This window comes from Zophobas morio, unplaced genomic scaffold, assembly GCF_036711695.1.
Source record: "Zophobas morio isolate AGI-343-1 ecotype UQ-CSIRO unplaced genomic scaffold, CSIRO_AGI_Zmor_V1 ptg000030l, whole genome shotgun sequence".
In the NCBI taxonomy this organism is placed as follows: Eukaryota; Metazoa; Arthropoda; class Insecta; order Coleoptera; family Tenebrionidae; genus Zophobas; species Zophobas morio.
In genome coordinates, this window is record NW_026972135.1 from 1678332 (window position 1) to 1701729 (window position 23398).

Genomic DNA, 23398 nt, shown 5'->3' on the forward strand with positions numbered 1-23398 from the left:
GCTTTAAATTTGAAATGTGTCGTAACAATTCATTTCAAAATCTATAAATACCTAGCCACAAAATACATTTTTATACAGGGTATGTACAAAATTGTACGATTTAAAAATTTCACACAATGGAAGACCGTGATTACTAATACAAGTTCTACCACTTTCCAGTACATATTAACTCTGTGTGTCACAGTCTCTCTTGATTAGAAATTTTTCAATCGTATGGAACTATAGACATATGTACATCGGAATAAATATTATCACCTATATCTAACTTAACCTAAAATTACAGTGGTGCCACCAAAAACGATTTTATTCAAAAGGACTTTCGCTCGGAACGTTTGTTAAGAAAAGGCGTGTTGACACAAAGTAACTTTGATTGAAATCGTGTTCGGTCGCACCACAATATATCGTTCGGACACTGAAAAGAATATACCTATAAGCAATACGAGTAGGTACAAAATGAGTTTACTGTCGATCTTGGCACGATCTAAATATTCGAGTTTTGCAATCCGGTTAACCCTGGTGTTTCCTAGAATTTTTAATATTTTATGCTCCTGTAAAATACTAACGTCAAAAACTCACATTTAAATGCCCCGGGTACATTTCCAGGCGTGTTGTTAGAAAGAACGACGTTTCTGTCCGAAATGCGTTTTCGAACCTCTGATGATCAAGATTCTATTGGCCACATTTTGACATTTTTGTAGCTTCAAAGTTGGTATTCTAACCCGCTATTTCTCTTGGGAAAAGTTGTTGTTAAATGTTCATCTGGTAGTTGTTTAATGGCGATGAAGATTTTAGCTGCATTGTAGTCGTAAACTGTGGAGACACCTACGTTGTAAAATTAAGCGGGACTTACATAAATGTTTTTAAAGTGTATTAATCTAAATACCTTAGTTTACTGTGCCTTCTAGTTATTTCCAGATTCGATGGTTTTTCGCAAGATGAGTCACATTGTCGTGATGAAGATTTTACAACAACTTTTTTCTAAAATGACGTGATTAGATAAAACAGAATATGTAATGGTGACGAACACTCACCTAAACGAAAATGTTGCAGTTCTCTGGCAGAACGTATAGTTGTCAAATAGAAAAATTTTTAAAACAAAATCATTTGTCCATACTTTATATTGTGGTTTTTCATTTTTATTTTACTTGGAAAAAGAAAAAATGGAGGACGTTATTTCGAAAGTTAATTTACGAGAAAATGTATTAGAGCAGTCGACTATGTCGTATAGACTACAATTATTTGAAATCAAAATACTGCTTCAATAACCTGTTCATTCATCTAAAACTACTGTAAAAATTCTGTGGAGTGTTGTTTTATTTGAAAGCACGGTGAATTTAAGAATATTGAGAATAAAGTTGATGGTGGCAAATATGTTTTAATTTGAACAAAAAAATAACATTTTCTATTCAAATCGAATGAACCTGAATAATAAACAATTGCGAAAAACTGAGTACAACAAGGTACCTACACGTCCAGAATTCTGCATAAATGTTATAAAAGAACACAAAAAATTAATTGAAGCAGCAAAAAAGAACTATAAGAATTATTTAATGGAATCTTCTTCTAATAAAAATTGAATAGCAGGCAAAAAAAACAAAGAGAAAACTCAAATGCGACTTAACGTAAATGTTCTAATAAGAAATGTGCAGTACTTTATCGAAGCTACAAAACAGTATCATTATAATATGATACATAAAAAAATAGCACTGCATGTGGGCCAAAAATAAACTCTGTCATTTTAAAACATTGTGCTCTTCAGATAAAAACATATTAACAATCGTAATAAACAATTCTTTTAAGGTTGTAAAATTTCTAAATTGTCAAAAAATTATAAAAATTTTTTCCAACATTTAATGATGATCCAACTAAAATGACTAATTTACACACCGATATCAAACTTAAGTTGCTTTTCCAAAATTATAGAAAAAATTGCTGCAAAAACATTGTAAACATTTCTAAAGAAAACTGGACGAAATCAACTCGGTTTTCCACAAGGAAAATCACCGTCAACGGTAACTATTCAATTCCTGAACATACTTTACTAAAATATTGACAAACACAAAAACTGCGTTTCTCTTTTTATAAATTTGAGCAAAGCATTTGATCTTGTTAACACGATAAATTGTTGGCTAAACTTTGGCAAAATGAAATTAGGGGATTAGAACGGGAGTGCGCCATCCTCGATATCTCATCTATTAAAAAAGTTGGAGACCAAAATTATATGTTTCTTAGATTATTTTCAACACTACGGACCGTAGTGTTTTTGATGCGCAACTAAGTTTCCTTAAGCGAAACACGCTATATATTTTTCCTACTCTAATTGCACTGGTCCTAGACTGGCTCATTTTTCAAATGTTGATGCCATGTGGCCACGTTATTGAAATTTTATAAAAACTTTTTATCGGTTTCTGTCTATTAAATACCTGTTGACATTTATAAAAGTTGGCCGGTAGGAAAGCCATAACTGTATCCTGTATGTAAAATCGGTAGGGTAATATATTATCTTACCGAAATGTCTTGTCAAAACCAATAAATGTAAGTAACTTTATTTAAACTATTTAATGCTTGACTGAGTGCATTTTTAAAATTTTCAGGCAATTGGGCAATAGGTACTATCACGACCAAAAAAATGGAAACACCTGAATTGCTCATGTCATCGATTTTTATTTACGCCTTTGCTTTCCTGACGTCATTTAACATCAACGTGACAGAGTAATGGCACTTACAATAGAAAAATTAAATAAAATCGACGACATGAGCAGGTTACGTGTTCCCATTTTTTTGGCCCTAATAGTATGTCGCCTAAATAAATCATTTTTCTAATTCTGTTCACTAAATTTTTTTGAATAAACAACAAAATGTTACTATGACACCGAAATATATCATGCAAAAGTGATCAACCACATTTATGTAAGTATTTTTTAATTAATTTTTAGATTATTGGATTAAAATGGGCAGAAACTGAAATCTTGAACACACCACGCACACGAAGACGGATTTCAAACGGACGGCTCCAGCGGTTATAGCACTCTTTACATCCTAGTTTTTTAATAGCTAACTATTAGCAATGCAGTTCACCAAAATGTGCAGTCAGATTATTTTGTGTCTGAAATTACTGATTTTTAATAAACAGTGTCCGCTGCATTTTAAATAACTGTCGTTTTAACTACTTCGTTGCACCATTTTCTTGTAAAAATTGTACTATTCTCATGTGGCCACGCTCGGATGAAATGTAAAGTGGTGTCCGACCATAATGATCAGTACGATTGATTTCGGCTCCCCATTTCACTAGGCATTCGACAGTTTTTTCGTGACCTTGAGAGGAAGCTGCGTTAAGCGGTGTCTGACCATATTTAGTAACGCGATTGATTTCGGCTCCGCATTTCACCAGGTATTCGACAATTTTTTCGTGACCTTCAGAGGAAGCTGCGTAAAGCGGTGTCCGACCATCTCTATCAGCGCGATTGATTTCGGCTCCGCATTTCACCAGGTATTCGACAATTTTTTCGTGACCTTCAAAGGAAGCTTCGTAAAGCGGTGTCTCGCCATAATTATCAGCGCAATTGATTTCGGCTCCGCATTTCACCAGGTATTCGACAATTTTTTCGTGACCTTCAGAGGAAGCTGCGTAAAGCGGTGTCCGACCATCTCTATTAGCGCGATTGATTTCGGCTCCGCATTTCACCAGGCATTCGACAATTTTTTCGTGACCTTGACAGGAAGCTGCGTGAAGCGGTGTCTCGCCATAATAATCAGCGCAATTGATTTCGGCTCCGCATTTCACCAGGCATTCGACAATTTTTTCGTGACCTTGAGTGGAAGCTGCGTGAAGCGGTGTGTTCTTATATTCATTAGCTGTATTAATTTCTGCACCGCATTTCACCAGGCATTCGACAATTTTTTCGTGGCCTTGAGAGGAAGCTGCGTAAAGCGGTGTCTTACCAAGTTCATCAGCGCCATTGAGTTTGGCTCCATATTTAACTAAACGTTCGATAATTTTTTGTCGCCCGCAACTGACATTTGCATTAAGCGATGCTTGACCGTTACCACCACTACCATTAATTCCGACTTTTACGTCTTTCGGGTTGGACACTATGAACAGGGGGGTTTGAAAGGATTCATCACGAGAATTTGCTAATTTTTTACAAACATCAGCATCTGTCGGAATAACCTTTTCAATCGCATCGTCATACCCAAGTTGAGCAGAACGAAATAAAATATTAATTATGTCTCTTTCACTGTAGACGTCTTGAAATTGTAATTTTTTTGACTGTAATAATTCCAGTTCCGCTACCAAACTATGGCTTTTCCATGCATATGCTAGGGGCGTGTAATGAAGCTCATCTTCTTTTGAAATTTCACATTCGTCTAACAAAAATAACAATGCGTTATAATATTCTTTTGTTTCTTCTGGAACACTATTAAATTTGTTATCGATTATATAAAAATCGTCTTGTTCTTTCACATTTGAACGCGGATATCTTCGTCCCCAAGAACAAATGAGATGTAAAGCACTTCTGCCACTTTCATCTTTACATTTTATTATTTCGTCACCATGATTCCTCAATTCATTAAAATTCCTGTACAAGACCGCGATGTGAGCCGGTGAATTTTTACCAATTATCATATCAAAAAAAAATCGTACATTGTTATACTTCTGATCAAAAAATGTATCTGCGGGTATCATTTCAAAATGTTTAGAAAAATATAAAGCAACAAAATATTCGGCAAAGGAAGCATGTACAAACTGTGGTATCCCAGTTAGTGATCCAGTTATGATACCAACTGTACCGAAATCTTCAGAAATCACATCTGCATTAAGTGAACAATCGATCTTTAATTCCTTCAAAATTTCTTCAGAAAATATTACTCCAAACGCCAACTTTTCATAGTGTTTTAGTTTTTCTTCCTTTTTCTTCCTGGCTTCTTCTTGCCAATAATCATTGTTTGCAGGCACTTTGTCGTCGAAGAAGAACTCAAGTTTTCCGTCAATGAAGTAACTGTATAAATCAGTCAAAAGAAACTTGTTGTTGAATAATTCCTCATGTTTTTCTTTATTTTGTAGAAATACTTCTGTAAGCATAAAGATCTGAAGTGGAATTCCTAAAATATCTATATGTTTTGTGAATGCAAACGTGGATTTAATTTTCTCAATCGTTTCTTTCATGTCGAGAGACGTAGAAAAATTGGCAAGTCGTCTTCTAATGTAATCTTCTTGCTCGCTCTGGTTGAACTGATTAATAGTCACTGACAGCACACTAAATTTGTTTTCAAGAAATAACCTCAAGTGTTGCCTTGCGGTAACCCATTGAGTGAAACCTTTTTTAGATAATGAAAGAATTAACGTTGAAGTAGCTTCCAAATTTTTAGTTAAAACTTCGTCGAGAGCGTCCCATACGTAAACTACAGTCTTTTGCTTCAAACTCGTTTTTAGAAACTCTCGATCTAACGGTTCAAGACCTGGATATTTTTTATTCAAAATGAATGATTCGAACAGCTTTAAGTACTCCGACGTCTCACGATTTTGTAAAGTTTTAAAAAGTAGATTAATATCTTGGGGATTCATTATCACCGTCCAATATTGAGAAGAACAATTGTTTTTTAAACTTTTTGTTAATTCAGTTTTGCCCATTCCCGGATCGCCTACTATTAGATTTATGTTATTACTAAACCCGAAAGACCAAAATTCTTTCTCATTTTTAGAATAATTACTTAAATTATTGTTCTGGAGTTCACTTACATCACCTGTTACAAGATTTGTGCTATTGAATGAATCGGAAAACCAAAGTTCTTTCTCACTTTCAGAATCACTAGTCAAATAATCGTTGTCGGATTCGGAAGACCAAAATTGGCTCTCGGTTTCAGAATTATTTTCGGTTTTAGAATGATGGTGTAACTTATAATCTCGCAGTTCACTAATATCCCCTCTGCTACGGACCCATTCTAAATTTTTATTATTAAGAAATTTAAAATAATGTATACGTTTAGATGTAGGTGTTTTAGAACAAATTTTCTGAAAATCAGAATCGCTATATTTAATGTTACTCTGTATAAAAAGTGCAGTCTCAAAAATTTTGGAATCCATAGAAGTGAAAAAATCTTTTATATCTATTAGTATATGCTTTTGAGTTATTTTTAATTGCTCAGAATTTTCTTCGCAATTCAGAATGATAACAGTATCTTGATCTGTATGTTGTAAATATTTAATATCTATAATATTGACGGACAAATATCTCTCGATATAAAGATTGGGAAAAGTTTCTTTCTGTCCACCTATATAGCATGAACCCTCTGACATTTCCAAAAGTTTGTTCACAGTTACATGTTCTGAGATTTCGTAATTTTTTTGGAAAGCAGTCACTAAATTAAGTGGTTCTTTTCCTTGTAATGAGATGGTGAAATTTTGCATTACTTTGTCATACAATTCGCCTTTTGATTTCAAGTCGGATAGGTTTTGAAACACGGGAATTTCCTTCATCCATTCTCTACATTTTCCCTCACCAAGTATAATAAATTTTGCATCTGGACAAAGCTTAATAGCCTTTTCTATATTGTCGCGTTCTTTTACAATCAGCGGACATTTCTCCATCAGCCATAGCAATTGTGTCAGCAAATTTGCATCCAGATTTTCGACACTACTTATATAATCAAAAGAAAGAGAATAAAGTAATCGAATTTTGTTGAGTTCCTTCGGGTCGACCTTTTTGTCCAAGTCGCCCCACAGATTTTTAATTGCGTTGCTGCCTTCTTTTTCCAACAACGTAATGTCAAATAAACAAATAGCCTCTCGAAGTGTCTTCATTTCGTCTGTGACTGAGCCAAAAACAAGTGGTTCGATTTGAGAAGAAAGCAAACGAAGTGCGATTGCACGTTGCATCATTCTTTTGTTTAATTTTTCTTTTTCTCCTTCTTTTATGCTCCATTCCGATATAACGTCGACGTATTTTTTGAAAGTTTCTTCGCTAGAGCAAAACATCTCATTAAATCTATGCATTGTTGATTTTGTAAGAGCTTCAAAACGTTCTTGGTTTGTGTAAAGACGAAAGCTTTCGAAGAATGTTTGGTATTGCTGAATTTTTTCAGGATTTTGTTTAGTCCATTCGTCCTCTACGATTTGAAATGTATGATAATAATTTATATTTTCCGAAATTCTTAAAATGTCGAAATCGTCTTCTGAAACTGTCTTTTTAATCGGCTTCAGGTCAAACTCTTCTCCTTCTAGTCTAAATTTTGTATCTTCCGAAGTTTCAAATGTATTTGTGGTGAATAATATAAATTCTTGCACTTCGTCTTGAACCTCTTGAGCAGATTTGAAATATTTGATTAAACTAAAGTCTCCCTTTTTGCCTGCCAGTTGCTTTATATATAATTGTTTTTTTTCATTACTGTGTTTTAATTGCAGTGCTTTGGTTTTTGTTCCCCTGTTTGTCTCAATTTCAATAACTACGTCATCAAAATCACCAAAATTTTCGTCGTTCGATGAAATTCGGAAGTCTTTTATTTTACTATCGCTTACCAATTGTAGTACGACATTAGCGGTGATCAAATCTTCGTATTTTTTTCCTTTATCGGTGGTGCCTTTTCGTTTTTTGAAAGTCTGAAACAGAATCAACAACGTAAATACATCGAGAAAAATTGGTCTAAAGAGTTTAGACAGTACTTCCCTCGCTGTCGGAAACTTGACGACTGCATGCCTATTGTGTTTTTTTTTCTCATTACATTTTTGTAGTGGGAATTTAAAAAAAATTGTGATGACGTCATCAACATTTTTGCAAGGACACGTATATTAGTTGGAATAGATGTAGTGTAATACTAAGAATAAAATTATTGTATTCCCAAATTTTCGGGAAAATGAATTGGGTCGTTTTGAATATTGATTTCTTATAATCAATAAAATAACGAAACAATTTACTCACGTATACGGCGCCGGTGTGTAATATCTAGAGAGGGGATTTCTGTCGGGCTAGGCAAGGCCAAACTCGGTACGGCTCGTACGGGATGCGAATTCATTGCGGTTGCGGACTGCACGTCGTTTATTTGAGATTAGAATAACGCTGTTTCGTTGCACTCTGCTGTTAATTCCCGTTCTCATTTACTTAGCCGTTTGAATCGTTAATTATATTTATGGAATTAGTACCGATTAAATTCAGTGATTATCTATCACCCGGCGATCCAGCACGTCCCCCCCTATAATCGTGACGTAGCCCGACAGAAATCCGCTGTCTAGTAATATGAGGGGCAACTGAAAATCGTTTATGTATAAACATTCTTAATTTAAGATGACAAGCGTAACAGCATACGTGAGAGTCAAACAGAGAAACTGTAAACAAAACGACCATCGGTTTTATTGCTTCGACTTCCGCTTATTATATAAAACATTGGGTTTTATTTTAATTCTTGACGGTGAAATTCACAATTGGTTGATTATAAACATGTCTATTCCACATTCGCGGAACCAAGTGAGCGCATAAAACAAATGCAGGTCTGTAATGTTAAAGTCGATGTAAATAAGCGTTCTACCCTTATGTTTCAACCGAGTGTTTCCTTTAACAAATTTTGTGTCTACCAAATTGGGTTGGTTGCGGTGTAATACTAACAATAAGTGTTGCCTTTAATTTAATCAATAAAATAAATTGACTTCATTAATTTTTTTGAACCACCTCTTAAGAAAATCTAAAAAATATGAATGGAATGATAAATCACAAGTACAAACTCATCATATTTTTTGCATTTTAGATATGATTTATTCAGCAAAATTTAAGGGTGACGTCATCAATTTTTTTAGGAGGGATGAACAAATACATTTTGAACAAAAGTTTACCATGCTTATGATAACTTTAAAATATTCCCAAGATTTCAAAGCATTCGGTTTTGTAGTTTCTGAGTAAATCAGTAAAATAAATTTACGCTTTCATTATTTTTTTTTAATCACCCTGTATATGCAAATCCAAAAAATATGAATGGAGTGATAGATCACAAGTACAGACTGATCATATTTTGTGCATTTTAGATATGATTTATTCGGCAAACTTTCGAGCTGACGTCATCAAGTTTTTGGAGGGGATAAGCAAATATATTTTGACTAAACATTTATTATGCTCTTTATGACCTTAAAACATCTGCAAGATTTCAGAGCATTCGGTTTTGTAGTTCCTGATTAAATCAATAAAATATATTTACGCATTCATTAATTTTTTTGAGTCACCCTGTATATGCAAATCCAAAAAATATGAATGGAGTGATAAATTACAAGAACAGACTCATCATATTTTTACAGTTTAGATAGGATTTATTCGGCAAACTTTCGAGCTGACGTCATCAATTTTTTGGAGGGGATAAGCAAATATATTTTGACTAAACATTTATTATGCTTTTTATAACCTTAAAACATCTGCAAGATTTCAAAGCATTCGGTTTTGTAGTTTCTGAGTAAATCAGTAAAATAAATTTACGCATTCATTAATTTTTTTGAGTCACCCTGTATATGCAAATCCAAAAAATATGAATGGAGTGATAGATCACAAGTACAGACTCATCATATTTTGTACATTTTAGGTATGATTTATTCCACAAACTTTTGAGCTGACGTCATCAAGTTTTTGGAGGGGATAAGCAAATATTTTTTGACTAAAGATTTATGATGCTCTTTATAGCCTTAAAACATCTGCAACATTTCAAAGCATTCTGGTTAGCAGATTAAAAATTAAATTTCAAAATGTTGTTTTATAATTTTGATTTTTTTTCCAAAAATCTGGACGTTTCGGGTGAAAAGTCGATTCAGAGTTGTAAACTACATGTGTAGGACTATGTTATTTTATACAATTGAAAACCCATTTACTATGTACAATTTTGAAGTGACGTCATCGCATCAGTGGTGGGGATGATTAGACAAATTTTGGTTAGCGTTTTACCATCTACATGATATTCTTAATATAAGTACAAAATTTCACAACAATCGGTCGAGTACTTTCGGAGATTATCTGTCTAATAAAAATCCGGGACGGCAGACGGACAGACGGACAGACGGACAGACGGACAGACGGACGGACAGACGGACAGACGGACAGACAGACGGAAATGGGAGACCTATTTCTTCGTCTTCTAGGGGTCATGAAAGATCGAGAAAACGTAAAAGTATAGAGAGTCGACCGACGGACTCGATTACAATACTTCCTTTGCTTACGCTCGGGAAGTAAAAATGACAAAACTGAAAAAATTAATACTCATTTTATTTTAAAATACCCCGCTACAAAAATGTAATAGAAAGTACTGTCTAAACTTTTTAGACCAATTTTTACTTCCCGAGCGTAAGCAAAGGAAGTATTGTAATCGAGTCCGTCGGCCGACTCTCTACTTTTACGTTTTCTCGATCTTTCATGACCCCTAGAAGACGAAGAAATAGGTCTCCCATTTCCGTCTGTCTGTCCGTCTGTCCGTCCGTCTGTCCGTCCGTCTGTCCGTCCGTCTGTCCGTCCGTCTGTCCGTCCGTCTGTCCGTCCGTCTGTCCGTCCGTCTGTCCGTCTGCCGTCCCGGATTTTTATTAGACAGATAATCTCCGAAAGTACTGGACCGATTGTTGTGAAATTTTGTACTTATATTAGGAATATCATGTAGATGGTAAAACGCTAACCAAAATTTGTCTAATCATCCCCACCACTAATGCGATGACGTCACTTCAAAATTGTACTTAGTAAATGGGTCTTAAATTGTATAAAATAACATAGTCCTACACATGTAGTTTACGACCCCGAATTCAGTTTTTACCCGAAATGTCCAGATTTTTGGAAAAAAAATCAAAATCATAAAACAACATTTTGGAATTTAATTTTGAATCTGCTAACCCGAATGTTTTAAAATGTTGCAGATGTTTTAAGGCTCTAAAGAGCATCATAAATCTTTAGTCAAAATATATTTGGTTATCCCCTCCAAAAACTTGATGACGTCAGCTCAAAAGTTTGCCGAATAAATCCTATCTAAAATGTACAAAATATGATGCGTCTGTACTTGTGATATATCACTCCATTCATATTTTTTGTATTTGCATATACAGGGTGACTCAAAAAAATTAATGAATGCGCAAAATTTATTTTACTGATTTACTCAGGAACTACAAAACCGAATGCTCTGAAATCTTGCAGATGTTTTAAGGCTATAAAGAGCATCATAAATCTTTAGTCAAAAAATGTTTGCTTATCCCCTCCAAAAATTTAATGACGTCAGCTCAAAAGTTTGTGGAATAAATCATATCTAAAATGTACAAAATATGATGAGTCTGTACTTGTCATTTATCACTCCATTCATATTTTTTGGATTTGCATATACAGAGTGACTCAAAAAAATTAACGAATGCGTAAATATATTTTATTGATTTAATCAGGAACTACAAAACGGAATGCTCTGACATGTTGCAGATGTTTTAAGGTTAGAAAGAGCATAATAAATGTTTAGTCAAAATATATTTGCTTATCCCCTCCAAAAACTTGATGACGTCAGCTCGAAAATTTGCCGAATAAATCATATCTAAGATGTACAAAATATGATCAGTCTGTACTTGTGATCTATCACTCCATTCATATTTTTTGGATTTGCATATACAGGGTGATTCAAGAAAATAAATGAAAGCGTAAATTTATTTTACTGATTTACTCAGGAACTACAAAACCGAATGCTTCGAAATCTTGAAGATATTTTAAAATTATCATAAGCATGGTAAATTTTTGATCAAAATGTATTTGGTCGTCCCCCCTAAAAAATTTATGACGTCACCACAAAATTTTGCTGAATAAATCCTATCTAAAATGTACAAAATATGGTGAGTCTCTTCTTGTGATTTATCATTCCATTCAAATTTTTTCGATTTGCATATACAGGGTGACTCAAAAAAATTAATGAATGCGTAAATTTATTTTATTGATTTAATCAGGAACTACAAAACCGAATGCTTTGAAATCTTGCAGATGTTAAAAGGTTATAAAGAGCATAATAAATTTTTAGTCAAAATATATTTGGTTATCTTCTACAAAAAACTGATGACGTCAGCTCAAAAGTTTGCCGAATAAATCGTATCTAAAATGTACAAAATATGATGAGTCTGTACTTGTGATTTATCATTCCATTCATATTTTTGGATTTGCATATGCAGGGTGACTCAAAAAAATTAATGAATGCGTGAATTTATTTTATCGATTTAATCAGGAATTACAAAACCGAATGCTTTTGAATCTTGGGAATATTTTAAAGTTATTATAAGCATGGTAAACTTTTGTTCAAAATGTATTTGTTCATCCCTCCTAAAAAAATTGATGACGTCACCCTTAAATTTTGCTGAATAAATCATATCTAAAATGCAAAAAATATGATGAGTTTGTACTTGTGATTTATCATTCCATTCATATTTTTTAGATTTTCTTAAGAGGTGGTTCAAAAAAATTAATGAAGTCAATTTATTTTATTGATTAAATTAAAGGCAACACTTATTATTAGTATTACACCCCAACCAACCCAATTTGGTAGACACAAAATTTGTTAAAGGAAAAACTCGGTTGAAACATAAGGGTAGCACGCTTATTTACATCGACTTTAACATTACAGACCTGCATTTGTTTTATGCGCTCACTTGGTTCCGCGAATGTGGAATAGACATGTTTATAATCAACCAATTGTGAATTTCACCGTCAAGAATTAAAATAAAACCCAATGTTTTATATAATAAGCGGAAGTCGAAGCAATAAAACCGATGGTCGTTTTGTTTACAGTTTATCTGTTTGACTCTGACGTATGCTGTTAGGCTTGTCATCTTAAATTAAGAATGTTTATACATAAACGATTTTCAGTTGCCTTTCATATTACTAGACAGCGGATTTTTGTCGGGCTACGTCACGATTATAGGTGGGGACGCGCTGGATCGCCGGGACTCACTAGCGGGTGATAGATAATCACTGAATTTAATCAGTACTAATTCCATAAATATAATTAACGATTTATTAATCAAACGGCTAAGTAAATGAGAACGGGAATTAACAGCAGAGTGCAACGAAACAGCGTTATTCTAATCTCAAATAAACGAAGTGCAGTCCGCAACCGCAATGAATTCGCATCCCGTACGAGCCGTACCGAGTTTGGCCTTGCCTAGCCCGACAGAAATCCGCTCTCTAGATATTACACACCGGCGCCGTATACGTGAGTAAATTGTTTCGTTATTTTATTGATTATAAGAAATCAATATTCAAAACGACCCAATTCATTTTCCCGAAAATTTGGGAATACAATAATTTTATTCTTAGTATTACACTACATCTATCCCAACTGATATACGTGTCCTTGCAAAAATGTTGATGACGTCATCACAATTTTTTTTTAAATTCCCACTACAAAAATGTAATGAGAAAAAAAAACACAATAGGCATGCAGTCGTCAAGTTTCCGACAGCGAGGGAAGTACTGTCTAAACTCTTTAGACCAATTTTTTTTTATTGTGAAATTATTCAAATGTTATTGTGTACTATATGAGCTTGCTCGTTGGGCTGTAATAAATTATTATTATTATGACCCACCACTGACCCGGAAATGACCGGCATTCAGGCAAGACTTCTATCACTACGGGTACTAAGACCAAGTAATGATATGCATTGATTAGATTATTATTATTATTATTAATGATATTATTATAGAGCTGCATAGACTTTCAAACGTCAAAAGAAATAAAATAAAAAGTTAAATAAATAAAAAATATAAAATTTCTTCTAAGTGGCTGAATGGGTTTAATTCGAACTTTGATGCCCAGTTTATAAAATGAAAATTCGTAAATCAATGTTGACTTAAAGAAATTCACAGCTAATGAGCGGATCCCCGTTACAGCAAGTTACAACGCGTTCAAAATAATTCTCAAAAAATTATACAGTAAGTACGGGACATAAATTAAACACCTATTGAAAGCCACTAGCTGGATTTTGATACAAAATGACTAAAAATAAAAATGCATCCAGTGGTTTAAGTTGCGAATTTGCCTTCACATAAATACAATAAATGCCCAATATCTTTTCGGCTATATGATAACAACTTGAGATTTTGAAGAGTCAGTGCGACCTAAATTTAGTAAGACGTTAGCACTTTGAAGTAAGCATTGTTTTGAGGTCAAATCACTCGTGGAATTTTTCACTTCGGCCGTTTTATTTTGAAGCCAATGTATGTTTTTTAAAACTTGTTTAATTTATATTGCCTTATAAATAAATTTACCTTTTTCGATAAAGGGTTATTTGTTTCTTCACAAACTTCTTCATAAACCTTCTCCTTTAGGTTTGTATTTTCTTCAGTACTTTCCTTAATTTGTTGATTGCTTCCAACTACTTCAACTTGTTTGTCTGACGTACCTTCTAAACTTACTGGATCCGTCTGCTGAAAAAAAAATATTAAGGAAATGTTCATATCTGCTGATAAATATACACATCAAACAACTTTTTTTAAAGACAGTGTAATTATATATAGGCTCAATTATTAAAAGGGTTCGATTGTGTCGATCATAATATTCTTCTGTATAAGTGTGAATATTAGGTATACAAATGAATTTTTTAAATCTTATTTGCGAGATATAGGTATCTCAAATAGTTTCAATAAAGAATTAAATTTCTGGCAGTCAAGTAATTCTTAAAAGTATCTTTCAAGGTTCAATTTTGGGACCGATCCTTTTCCTAATTTATGTCAATGATTTATCGGTAAATATTCACAGTCATGGCCAAATTTTATTTGCAAACGATACGACAATTTTAAATGTTGCAAAATCTGACATCAATCTTGCAGATGCAGAAAAAGTTAGTTCAGTTCAAAGTCGGTCAAAAGCTGGTTTTCAATAAATAAGTTAATTGTGAACCACCAACATTTACGAGTCACCACAAGTAATGAAGTTGTCACAAATTCTATGAAATTATTAGGACTTAATGCGGACAACAAGCTAATGCGGGCAGATCACATAGAAAACTTGGCATTAAAACTGAATAAAGTTATATATCAGATACATAAATTGAAATTATTTTGCACCCACGAGACAGTAATCACGTTTTACCATTCAAATTTTGAAACTTTATTGTCATATGGTTTAATTTTATGTGGGTCATCTAGCCAGAGTGAAAGGATATTTAAAATTCAAAAAAGTGCAATAAGAGTCATTAACAACAGTAAACCATATGATAGTTGCAAACCCATTTTTCAAAAATTTGGTATTCTTTCTCTACCAAGCCTCTATATGTACAAAACATTATTACACGTGAAAGAAAACGCAGATTTTTTTTAAATTTAGATAAATATGGTTATACAACTCGTCACTGCAACGATTGCCATATTTACCATTTCATCGCATATATCGAACCCCAAAAGTCACCTAATTACATAGGTATTAAGCTTTTTAATATTTTACCATCCTCAATTAAAGAACTGCTATTTAAATGCTTAAAAAAAAACAATCAAAGAGAAAACATGAAATTAGCCAGTGGCCCCCCGATAGACTCGATTACAATACATTCTTTGCCTACGCTCAGGAAGTAAACATAAAATTCGCACATTTAAATTTTATAGTCCTAATTGTTAAAAAGTAAAAAGAATTATTTTTATATGTTTTTTACTCCAAAGTGCATCCATTCTCGAGCGTAAGCGAAAGAAGTATTGTAATGGAGTCCGTCCACCGACTCTCTACTTTTACGTTTTCTCGCCCTTTCATGACCCCTACAGTCCGTCTGTCTGCCGTCTGTGCAGATTATTATTAGACAAATATCTCCGAAACTACTGGACCGATTGTTGACAAATTTTATATCTTTATTATGAATATCATGTAGATTGTAAAGCGCTAATCAAACTTTGTCTCATCATCCCCACCAATAATGTGATTAAGTCACCTCAAAATTGTACGTAGTAAATGGGTTTTAAATTGTATAAAATAACATAGTCCTACTTCCTACACCAGCAGTTTATGACTCCGCGTTGAGTTTTAACACGAAACGTCCAGATTTTTGGAAGAAAAACATTTTGCAACTTAATTTTGAATTTGCAAAAGCGAATGCTTCGAAATCTTGCAGATGTTTTAAAGTTATGATAAGCATGATAAATTTTTAATCAAAATATATTTGGTTATCCCCTCAAAAAAATTAATGACGTCAGCTCAAAATTTTGCCAAGAAATCCTAATCTCAAATGTCCAAAATATGGTGACTTGTGATTTATCATTCCATTCATAATTTTTGGAATATACAGCTGGTTATATAAATAAACAATTGAGCTTCAGATTGCTACTATCTAGTGCTGAAGGACATTTTATCCCGTTAATTAAGTGCTTTAAATATATTTTGCATTGTCCGTAGAGAGCAGGGGCTGCGGGAGTTTTATTTATGCCGCTGGCTTTTGCTGGACAGCGGTTATCACAAAATAAAAATCGTAAAATCAAATTTTATAACTTTTTTAAAGAGTTGGATTTATACTTCTAGGGAAGTTCTGTCTAAATTGCCTTCCACCAATTCTTTTTTTAATTGGATCTAACAACAAACAAATAAAAATGGTTATAATACCGTTTTTGAAGAACAGGGAGTGTCTTCAGGTTGACGAGCCTGTAGGAGACCTTTGTTTCTTTTTTCAATCTTTTTCCGTTTTATTTGTTCGATTTTATGCTTAAATTCTTGTTTCGCTCTTTGGATTTCTTCGTCAGAACTGGAGTTCATCATGTCAATGTCCATCTCCATGGCCTTAAATATGTTTGCTGAAATAAGTATTATTCAGTAACCAAATTCTCAGTTTTAATAAGTTTGTTAATCATTCGTCCTTCCAGATATTATATATTTTGTGTTATTTTACAGTGTTACTTCTATCTTTTCCGGCTCAGGTTTGTGGAAAGAAATCTCTAGATATCGGTAGTGTAATATAAGTGAAATTTATCGGTAGTGACATTGGGCACCACTTGTTAAATAACCTGTATCAAGCAGTGGGTGGAAACACCTACTTTCCTGACAAGAGCCACGCCGAACACTTGATTACACCTGCTATCACTACTAGAGAACCGAAACTGTCGAAATTACAGTATACAAATTTTCATTGCGTTGTCTAAATGTTTATTTCTAGATATTTTTCGTGTATGTATAAGTTTGTATTTTTTTTAGTTATGTTATCATAGATATCAGTAAATTTTAATAAATGGAAGAATAATTATATAATTTCTCAGTACCATCCAAAACACTAAATTTTGTAAAAACTGTTAAATTTTCAAAGTCGCCAATTTTATTAGTAATCACGCTAAATTAAATTTATACTGTTTACATAAAAAAATACGCATAGAGTGAACAGTGTAGCTATAATTTTCAACTTACCTTTCAGAACCTTCACTTCTTTTCAACACTCACAGGTATAAAATACTTTCATAAACTGAGTTACAATTGCAGTATTACTTCCAAATAATTACTCTGGATTGATTACTCAGTAGTTCAATAATCTCTAGCGATTTTTTTTTAACGCTGGTCCTTAAATAAGATAATCTGAAGGTGGAGCTAACAGATCTGATAATTTGTTATTATCAAGGTGTTCAAGGTGCAAAAATCTTAAAAAATATCACGTTACCATAAGATGATGCAATGTTTATTTTTTACACGAGTTCCATTTTGCGAATAGCTATTATTATATTTACTCGACATTCCATAACTTCTAGAATATGAAAGAATAAGTTTTCAATTTATGTCTCTCTGTCGTCTGTCCGTCTGTTGTCTACTTTTACAAAGCAGAGGAATGGCTCAGAATTGCCGTGTCGATAGACATAAAACTTATATGAAAATTTGAATATATTACTTTCCAAACGTAAGTTAAGGAAGTGTTGTAAAATCTACCCTATCGACCGACTGGCTACTTTGTTGTTTTCTCGAAGTTTCAGAACCCGTAGAGTACGAAAAAATAGGTCTCTTATTTTCATTATTGTTTGTCTACCGTCCGTGGTCTATCTGGGTCGATATTACAAACAAAGTTGGCAATATCCAGCGGTCACACGTTGTTCATGGTGCATGTCAGAACCTTTGTTACAAAGATAAAATTTATATTTGCGCAAGTTAATTTTATTTGCACTTGAAATTTTGCTTTATCAAAACATTGAAATGAAAATTATAAACCTTTGATCGTTCAACACCTGGCATGATACGCAACAATATTGCTTGTTTAAACTGATAATATCAATTTGATTAGTTTATCTACATTTTACATCTTAATTCAATAACAAGGTTCAAAGTATAAAAAATTTTCTTTCCACAAAGAGGAAAAGCGTCATTAAGCTTTCTCTACAGTTAAAACGGAGTAATCCATTTTACAAACCTGGTTTTAGTTTGTTATTAAGTCTAGACTGAAAGTGTTTATATGTATTCATTTAAAATACATATTCGGTAATAATATCGGGTGATTTTTCAAATTTCTGCTCTAATTGGCCGTGACGCTCACGTTAGCCGTTTCAATTTCACTGCTGACATACGGGTCATGGCCAACTACAGCATCAATTTAAAAATCAGACGGCACTATCGTCAACAATTTTGATGCTGGTTTTGATGGTTGATCAAGAACTTCAAGTTAAGCGGAAACTTTGCATTTAAATTTTGTTCAGGCAAAAAATGGATTTGTACATAGTGTGAAATTATCGCTTATCATTTTCACATTACAGTACAAGTAGGTACATATTTAAGGTGCCGATAAAATTGAAGTGTTTATTATTTTCACTATCAATTTGGGGCACTTTTTTTATTTAAGGTATATTTTGTGTTTATTTGTTTGCATTTATGTATTGGGCACCAAGATATACAGAGTTTTCTTCTAAACCATTTCGTACTTTTTAACTACAATTTTATGAACTTATGAATAGGTTTTCAAGAGCTTGAAAATTTAAGTTTGTTGTTAGTTAAAAAATTAAAGCCAAATATTTTAAAGGTCCATTTTAAGATAACGATAAAACTTGAGTGTTTATTTGCACATTCATTGGAAATTTGCTATCAAATTACGACACCTGTTCTCAAGATATAATTCTTATTTATTTGTCGTGATCTTCGTCAAATACCTTAGCCCTTAGAAATAATAAAAATTATAATAGTAATATTTACCACAATCTGTGTTTTTGATATTAATTTCGATAATCCCTTCAAGCTTAAAAACAATTCCGTTCAGATACAGAATTTCCATATTTTTAACTGATCTCAGGTATTAGGCTGTGGAGTTTTATCTGGGACAATTTTTAAATTACGAAAATATAACATACATCAAAAATATGTTCCAACATGTTCAAGTTTAGTGGCATCAGTGCAAAACTACGAATTTCCCCTAGCCTAGTTTTATTTTCGTTGCTATTTTCCCTCGTTTCTTGATTGTCTTCAATTATGTTACGTTGCCTGCTTGAAGAAATTTCTGGTCTTATTAGATCTGTGTCCTGATAAAAATATTATAATCAAATATAGACTTTATTTTAACTTACAACGATTATTATAAAAAAATAACTTTCGCAAAATAAAACGTTATAATTTTTTGAAACATCTGAATTCATTTATTTTCGACCAATTTTTTGATATCACTATTTTTCGCTTTTTCATTTTCTTTATTTTTGCAATTTTTCCACCTTTCAGTGTTTCGGTTTCATAATTTTCTATTATTCGATTTACAATTTTTTCACTTTTAAATTTTTTAGTTATGCAATTTTTGGACTTCTCAATTATCCGATTTTCCGATTTCTTTAGTTTCCAATATTTCGATTTTACAATATATTTCGTTTTTCCAATTTTGCACTTTTACCATTTTTAAGAATCTCAATCTTTAATGATTCCATTTTTCAATTTTTTTTCTTCAATTTTTCAAGTTCCTGATTCGAAAAGGTGAATAATCGAAAAATTGAAAAAAAAACGGAAAATTAACAATCGAAAAGCCAAAAATTGTAAAATCAAAAATTTATCGAATCCTCAAAACCGTAACGTCGAAAAATTATAACACTGAACGGTCGAAAAATTGAAAAATTGGAAATCTAGAAATTCAAAAATTAAAAATCGAAATATTAAACAATCTGAAAGTATTGATTTCCAGTTTATAGATTTATCAAAGTCCTAATTTTTAGTTTTTCGTTTGTTCATTCGAAATGTTGAAAAATCGAAAAGTTAAAAAGCAGAAAAAACAGGAAAATTGTATAACTGAGAAAACGAAAAACTGAAACTCTGAGAAACTAAAAGTCGGGAAACTAAAAAATTTAAAAAAGTTAAGCAATCGAAAAATTATAGAAGCGACAAAGTAGTAAAGTCGGAAAACTAACACTAAAGGATAGAAAAATTGAAAAGTCAAATACCGAGAAATTAAAAAATTCCGAACCGAAAAATTGAAAAATCGAATAAATGAAAAAGTTTTAAAATCCATCAATCATAGAAAAATGGAAAAACTTATAATTATTATTAGTTATTACATATTTAAAATAAAACTAGAAAAATTGCAAATCAAAATTTAAAGAAATGAAAAATGAAAAATTCGAAGAACTGAAAAATCTAAAAGTTCAAAAATAAAAAAATTGAAACAAAGAAAATATTAAAAAACCGAAAAATTGAAAAATCGAAAACTGTAAAAACGAGAATTGCAATATCGCACAAGTGGAAAACCAAAAATTGCAAATCGAAGAACAGTAGAAACGAAAAATTGAAACAATGGAAAATTAAAAGTCCTGAAACTAAAAAAATTGCAGTTTTAAAATCCAATAATGAAAAACGGAAAAAATTATAATTGTTATTACTTACTTAAAATAAAATTAGAAAAATTACAAATCAAAAATTGAAGAAACGAAAAATCTAAAAATGAAGGATCGCACGGTTAAAAAGTCTGAAATTTGAAAAATCGATCAATTGAAAACCGAAAATTTGCAAATTGAAAATTTGAAAAATCGAAAAATTAAAAATCTAAAAGTTAGAAATCGAAAATTCAAAAAACGAAAAGTTGCAAATCGAAGACCTGAAGAAATGAAAAATTGAGACACTGAAAAACTAAAAATCCGGAAACTAAAAATTCGAAAAAAATAATCAATCGGAAAATGGAAACGTAGAATATAAAAATCCAAAAATTGCAAAATCGAAAAATTATAGAATCGTCAAAATTCTTAAGTCGAAAAACTGTAATATTGAAAAATAGAAAAATTGAATAATTAAATGCTGAGAAATTCAATAATTTAAAACCGAAAAATGGAATAAATGAAAAGGTTCTAAAATTCAATAATAGAAAAATGGAAACATTTTAAAAGTTATAGGAGTAATTATTATTACATTTTTAAAATAAAACTAGAACAATTGTAAATCAAAAGTTGGAGAAACGGAAAACTAGAAAATCTAAAAATTAAAAATCGAAACATTGAAAACTGAAAACGAAAAAAACTATGTTGAAAATTAAAAAAATTAAAAAATCAAAAATTTGGAAAATCGGAACATTGAAAAATAGAAAAGTTTAAAAAATAAAGGCAATAAAAAACTAAATAGAAAATACGAAGAAACGAAAAATTAAAATATGAAAAATTGAAAAATTAAAAATTTAATAATGAAAACTCGATCTCGCGAAATTGAACGAAGAAAAAACCAAACCGAAAAATTGAAAAATTATGTATCGAAAAATTAAAAACACAAAATATTTAAAATAACAAAAAACCGAAACGAAAAACTGATAATCGAAAATTTGAAGACATAAAAAATTAAAGAACCGAAAAATTAAAAAATCAAAAATTTAAAACTCAAGACACATGAAATCGAAAAATTGCAAAATCTAGATAGTGAAAACTCAAAAGTTGGAAAATAGAAAAATTAAAAAATTTAAAAATTGAAAAATCGAAAAACTGTATACCGAAAATTTGGAAAGTTCATAAACTGTTCATTTTTACACTGAAAGAAAATATTCAAAAATCAAAAACACTAAAAAATCTGAAAGTTTAAAAATAAAAGGAATAAAAAACCACAACGAACAATTGCAAAAGAAAATTTGAAGAAATGAAGAACCGAAAAATCAAAAAATTGAAAAATTAGGAATTGAAAACTCGCGAAATTCCAAATTAAAAAAATCCAAAATCTAAACATTGCAACATTGAAAAGTTGGAAAATCGAAAAACTGAAAATTTTGATAATGAAAACTCAACATGGCAAACTTGAAAAAACAAGAAAAATTGAAAAAATAAAATATCGAAACGAAAAACTACTAATCGAAAATTTGAGGAAATGAAGAATTAAAGAACCGAAAATTGAAAAATCAAAACTTTACACTTCGAGATATTAATTGTAAATCGAAAATTTGCAAAATCTAAATAGGGAAAATTCAAAAGTTGAAAAATTAAAGAACTAAAAAATCAAAAAATCGCGAAAACCGAAAATTTGAAAAATCTATAAATTAAGGATTTTCACACTGAAAAAATACAGAAAAATCGAAAAATTAAAAAATCTAAAAGTTGAGAAATCGAAACGTTGAAAAATCGAAAAGTTTAAAAAATAAAAGAAAAAAACTACAAAGAAAAATTGCAAGTAAAAAATTTGAAGAAATGAAAAACCGAAAAATCAAAAAATTGAAAAAATAAAAATTGAAAACTGGCGAAATTCCAAATTGAAAATTTGCAAAATATAAACATTGCAACACGAAAAACTTGGAAAATCAAAATACTCAAAATTTTGGTAATGAAAACTCGACATCGCAAACTTGAAGAAACAAAAAAATGAAAAATTGAAAAATTGCAAATCGTAACACGAAAAACTGAAAAATTAAAAAATCGAAACGAAAATCAACTAATCGAAAATTTTAAGAAATGAAAAATTAAAGAATCGAAAAAGTGAAAAATCAAAACTTTACACTTCAAGACAATTTAAATTAAAAATTTGCAAAATCGAAATAGTGAATATTCAAAAGTTGGAAAATTAAAAGATTAAGCATTCTAAAATCGAAAAATTGAAAACCGAAAATTTGAAAAATCTATAAATTAAGAATTTTGACACTGAAAAATATTGAAAAATCGAAAAATTAAAAAATCTAAAAGTTGAGAAATCGAATTGCAAAAGAAAATTTGAATCTGATTTGCGCTACAATGCAATATAGGCAACCAACAGTACATAGTTAAGTGAGCTGCTTATAATCCAAATCGTTTATATGATTCTACGTATATTATCAATCAACGATCAACATGTAAAAAAAAAAATTCAAACGAATGAAATGTAATAACACCGGTATAATTACGTTATCACAAGTAATAAAAAATAAATAACAGTATAATAATTTTTATATATTTTACATACAAATTTATTTAAAGTTTGCCGCAAAATGCAGGAAAACGGAAAATTATAATAAATGTCCGAGCAGTCGAATTTTAATTTTGAACCGAACCACAATTTCAAACAGAAAATAATTTTTTAGAAA

The 23398-nt window shown here is 31.4% G+C and overlaps 1 protein-coding gene across 3 annotated transcripts; it reads right to left on the bottom strand.

The window, feature by feature from the left end:
• Positions 1–1031: 1031 nt before the first annotated feature.
• Positions 1032–17452, bottom strand: LOC135137913 (uncharacterized). 3 transcript variants are annotated; one of them, XM_064067692.1, is made up of 4 exons: positions 17341–17452; positions 16549–16736; positions 14235–14390; positions 1032–7597 (listed from the first exon to the last, which is right to left on the bottom strand). In XM_064067692.1, exons 2-4 carry the CDS (start codon positions 16717–16719, stop codon positions 3167–3169), a joined length of 4758 nt encoding a protein of 1585 aa, XP_063923762.1. In that variant the 5' UTR covers positions 16720–16736; positions 17341–17452; the 3' UTR covers positions 1032–3166. The 3 variants fall into 3 exon arrangements, with proteins under 3 accessions (XP_063923762.1, XP_063923761.1, XP_063923763.1); XM_064067691.1 differs by having other exon boundaries at positions 14235–14393; XM_064067693.1 differs by lacking the exon at positions 14235–14390.
• Positions 17453–23398: the final 5946 nt, after the last annotated feature.

What these genes read in the sequence shown, in the direction of transcription:
- LOC135137913 (XM_064067691.1), bottom strand. Translation starts at nt 16,719, where the DNA reads ATGGAGATGGACATTGACATGATGAACTCCAGTTCTGACGAAGAAATC. An exon ending in CTCCCTGTTCTTCAAAAACG is followed by an intron (nt 14,394 to 16,548) that starts GTATTATAACCA and finishes TTTTTTTTTCAG; the next exon opens with CAGACGGATCCAGTAAGTTT. An exon ending in ATAACCCTTTATCGAAAAAG is followed by an intron (nt 7,598 to 14,234) that starts GTAAATTTATTT and finishes ATTCTGTTTCAG; the next exon opens with ACTTTCAAAAAACGAAAAGG.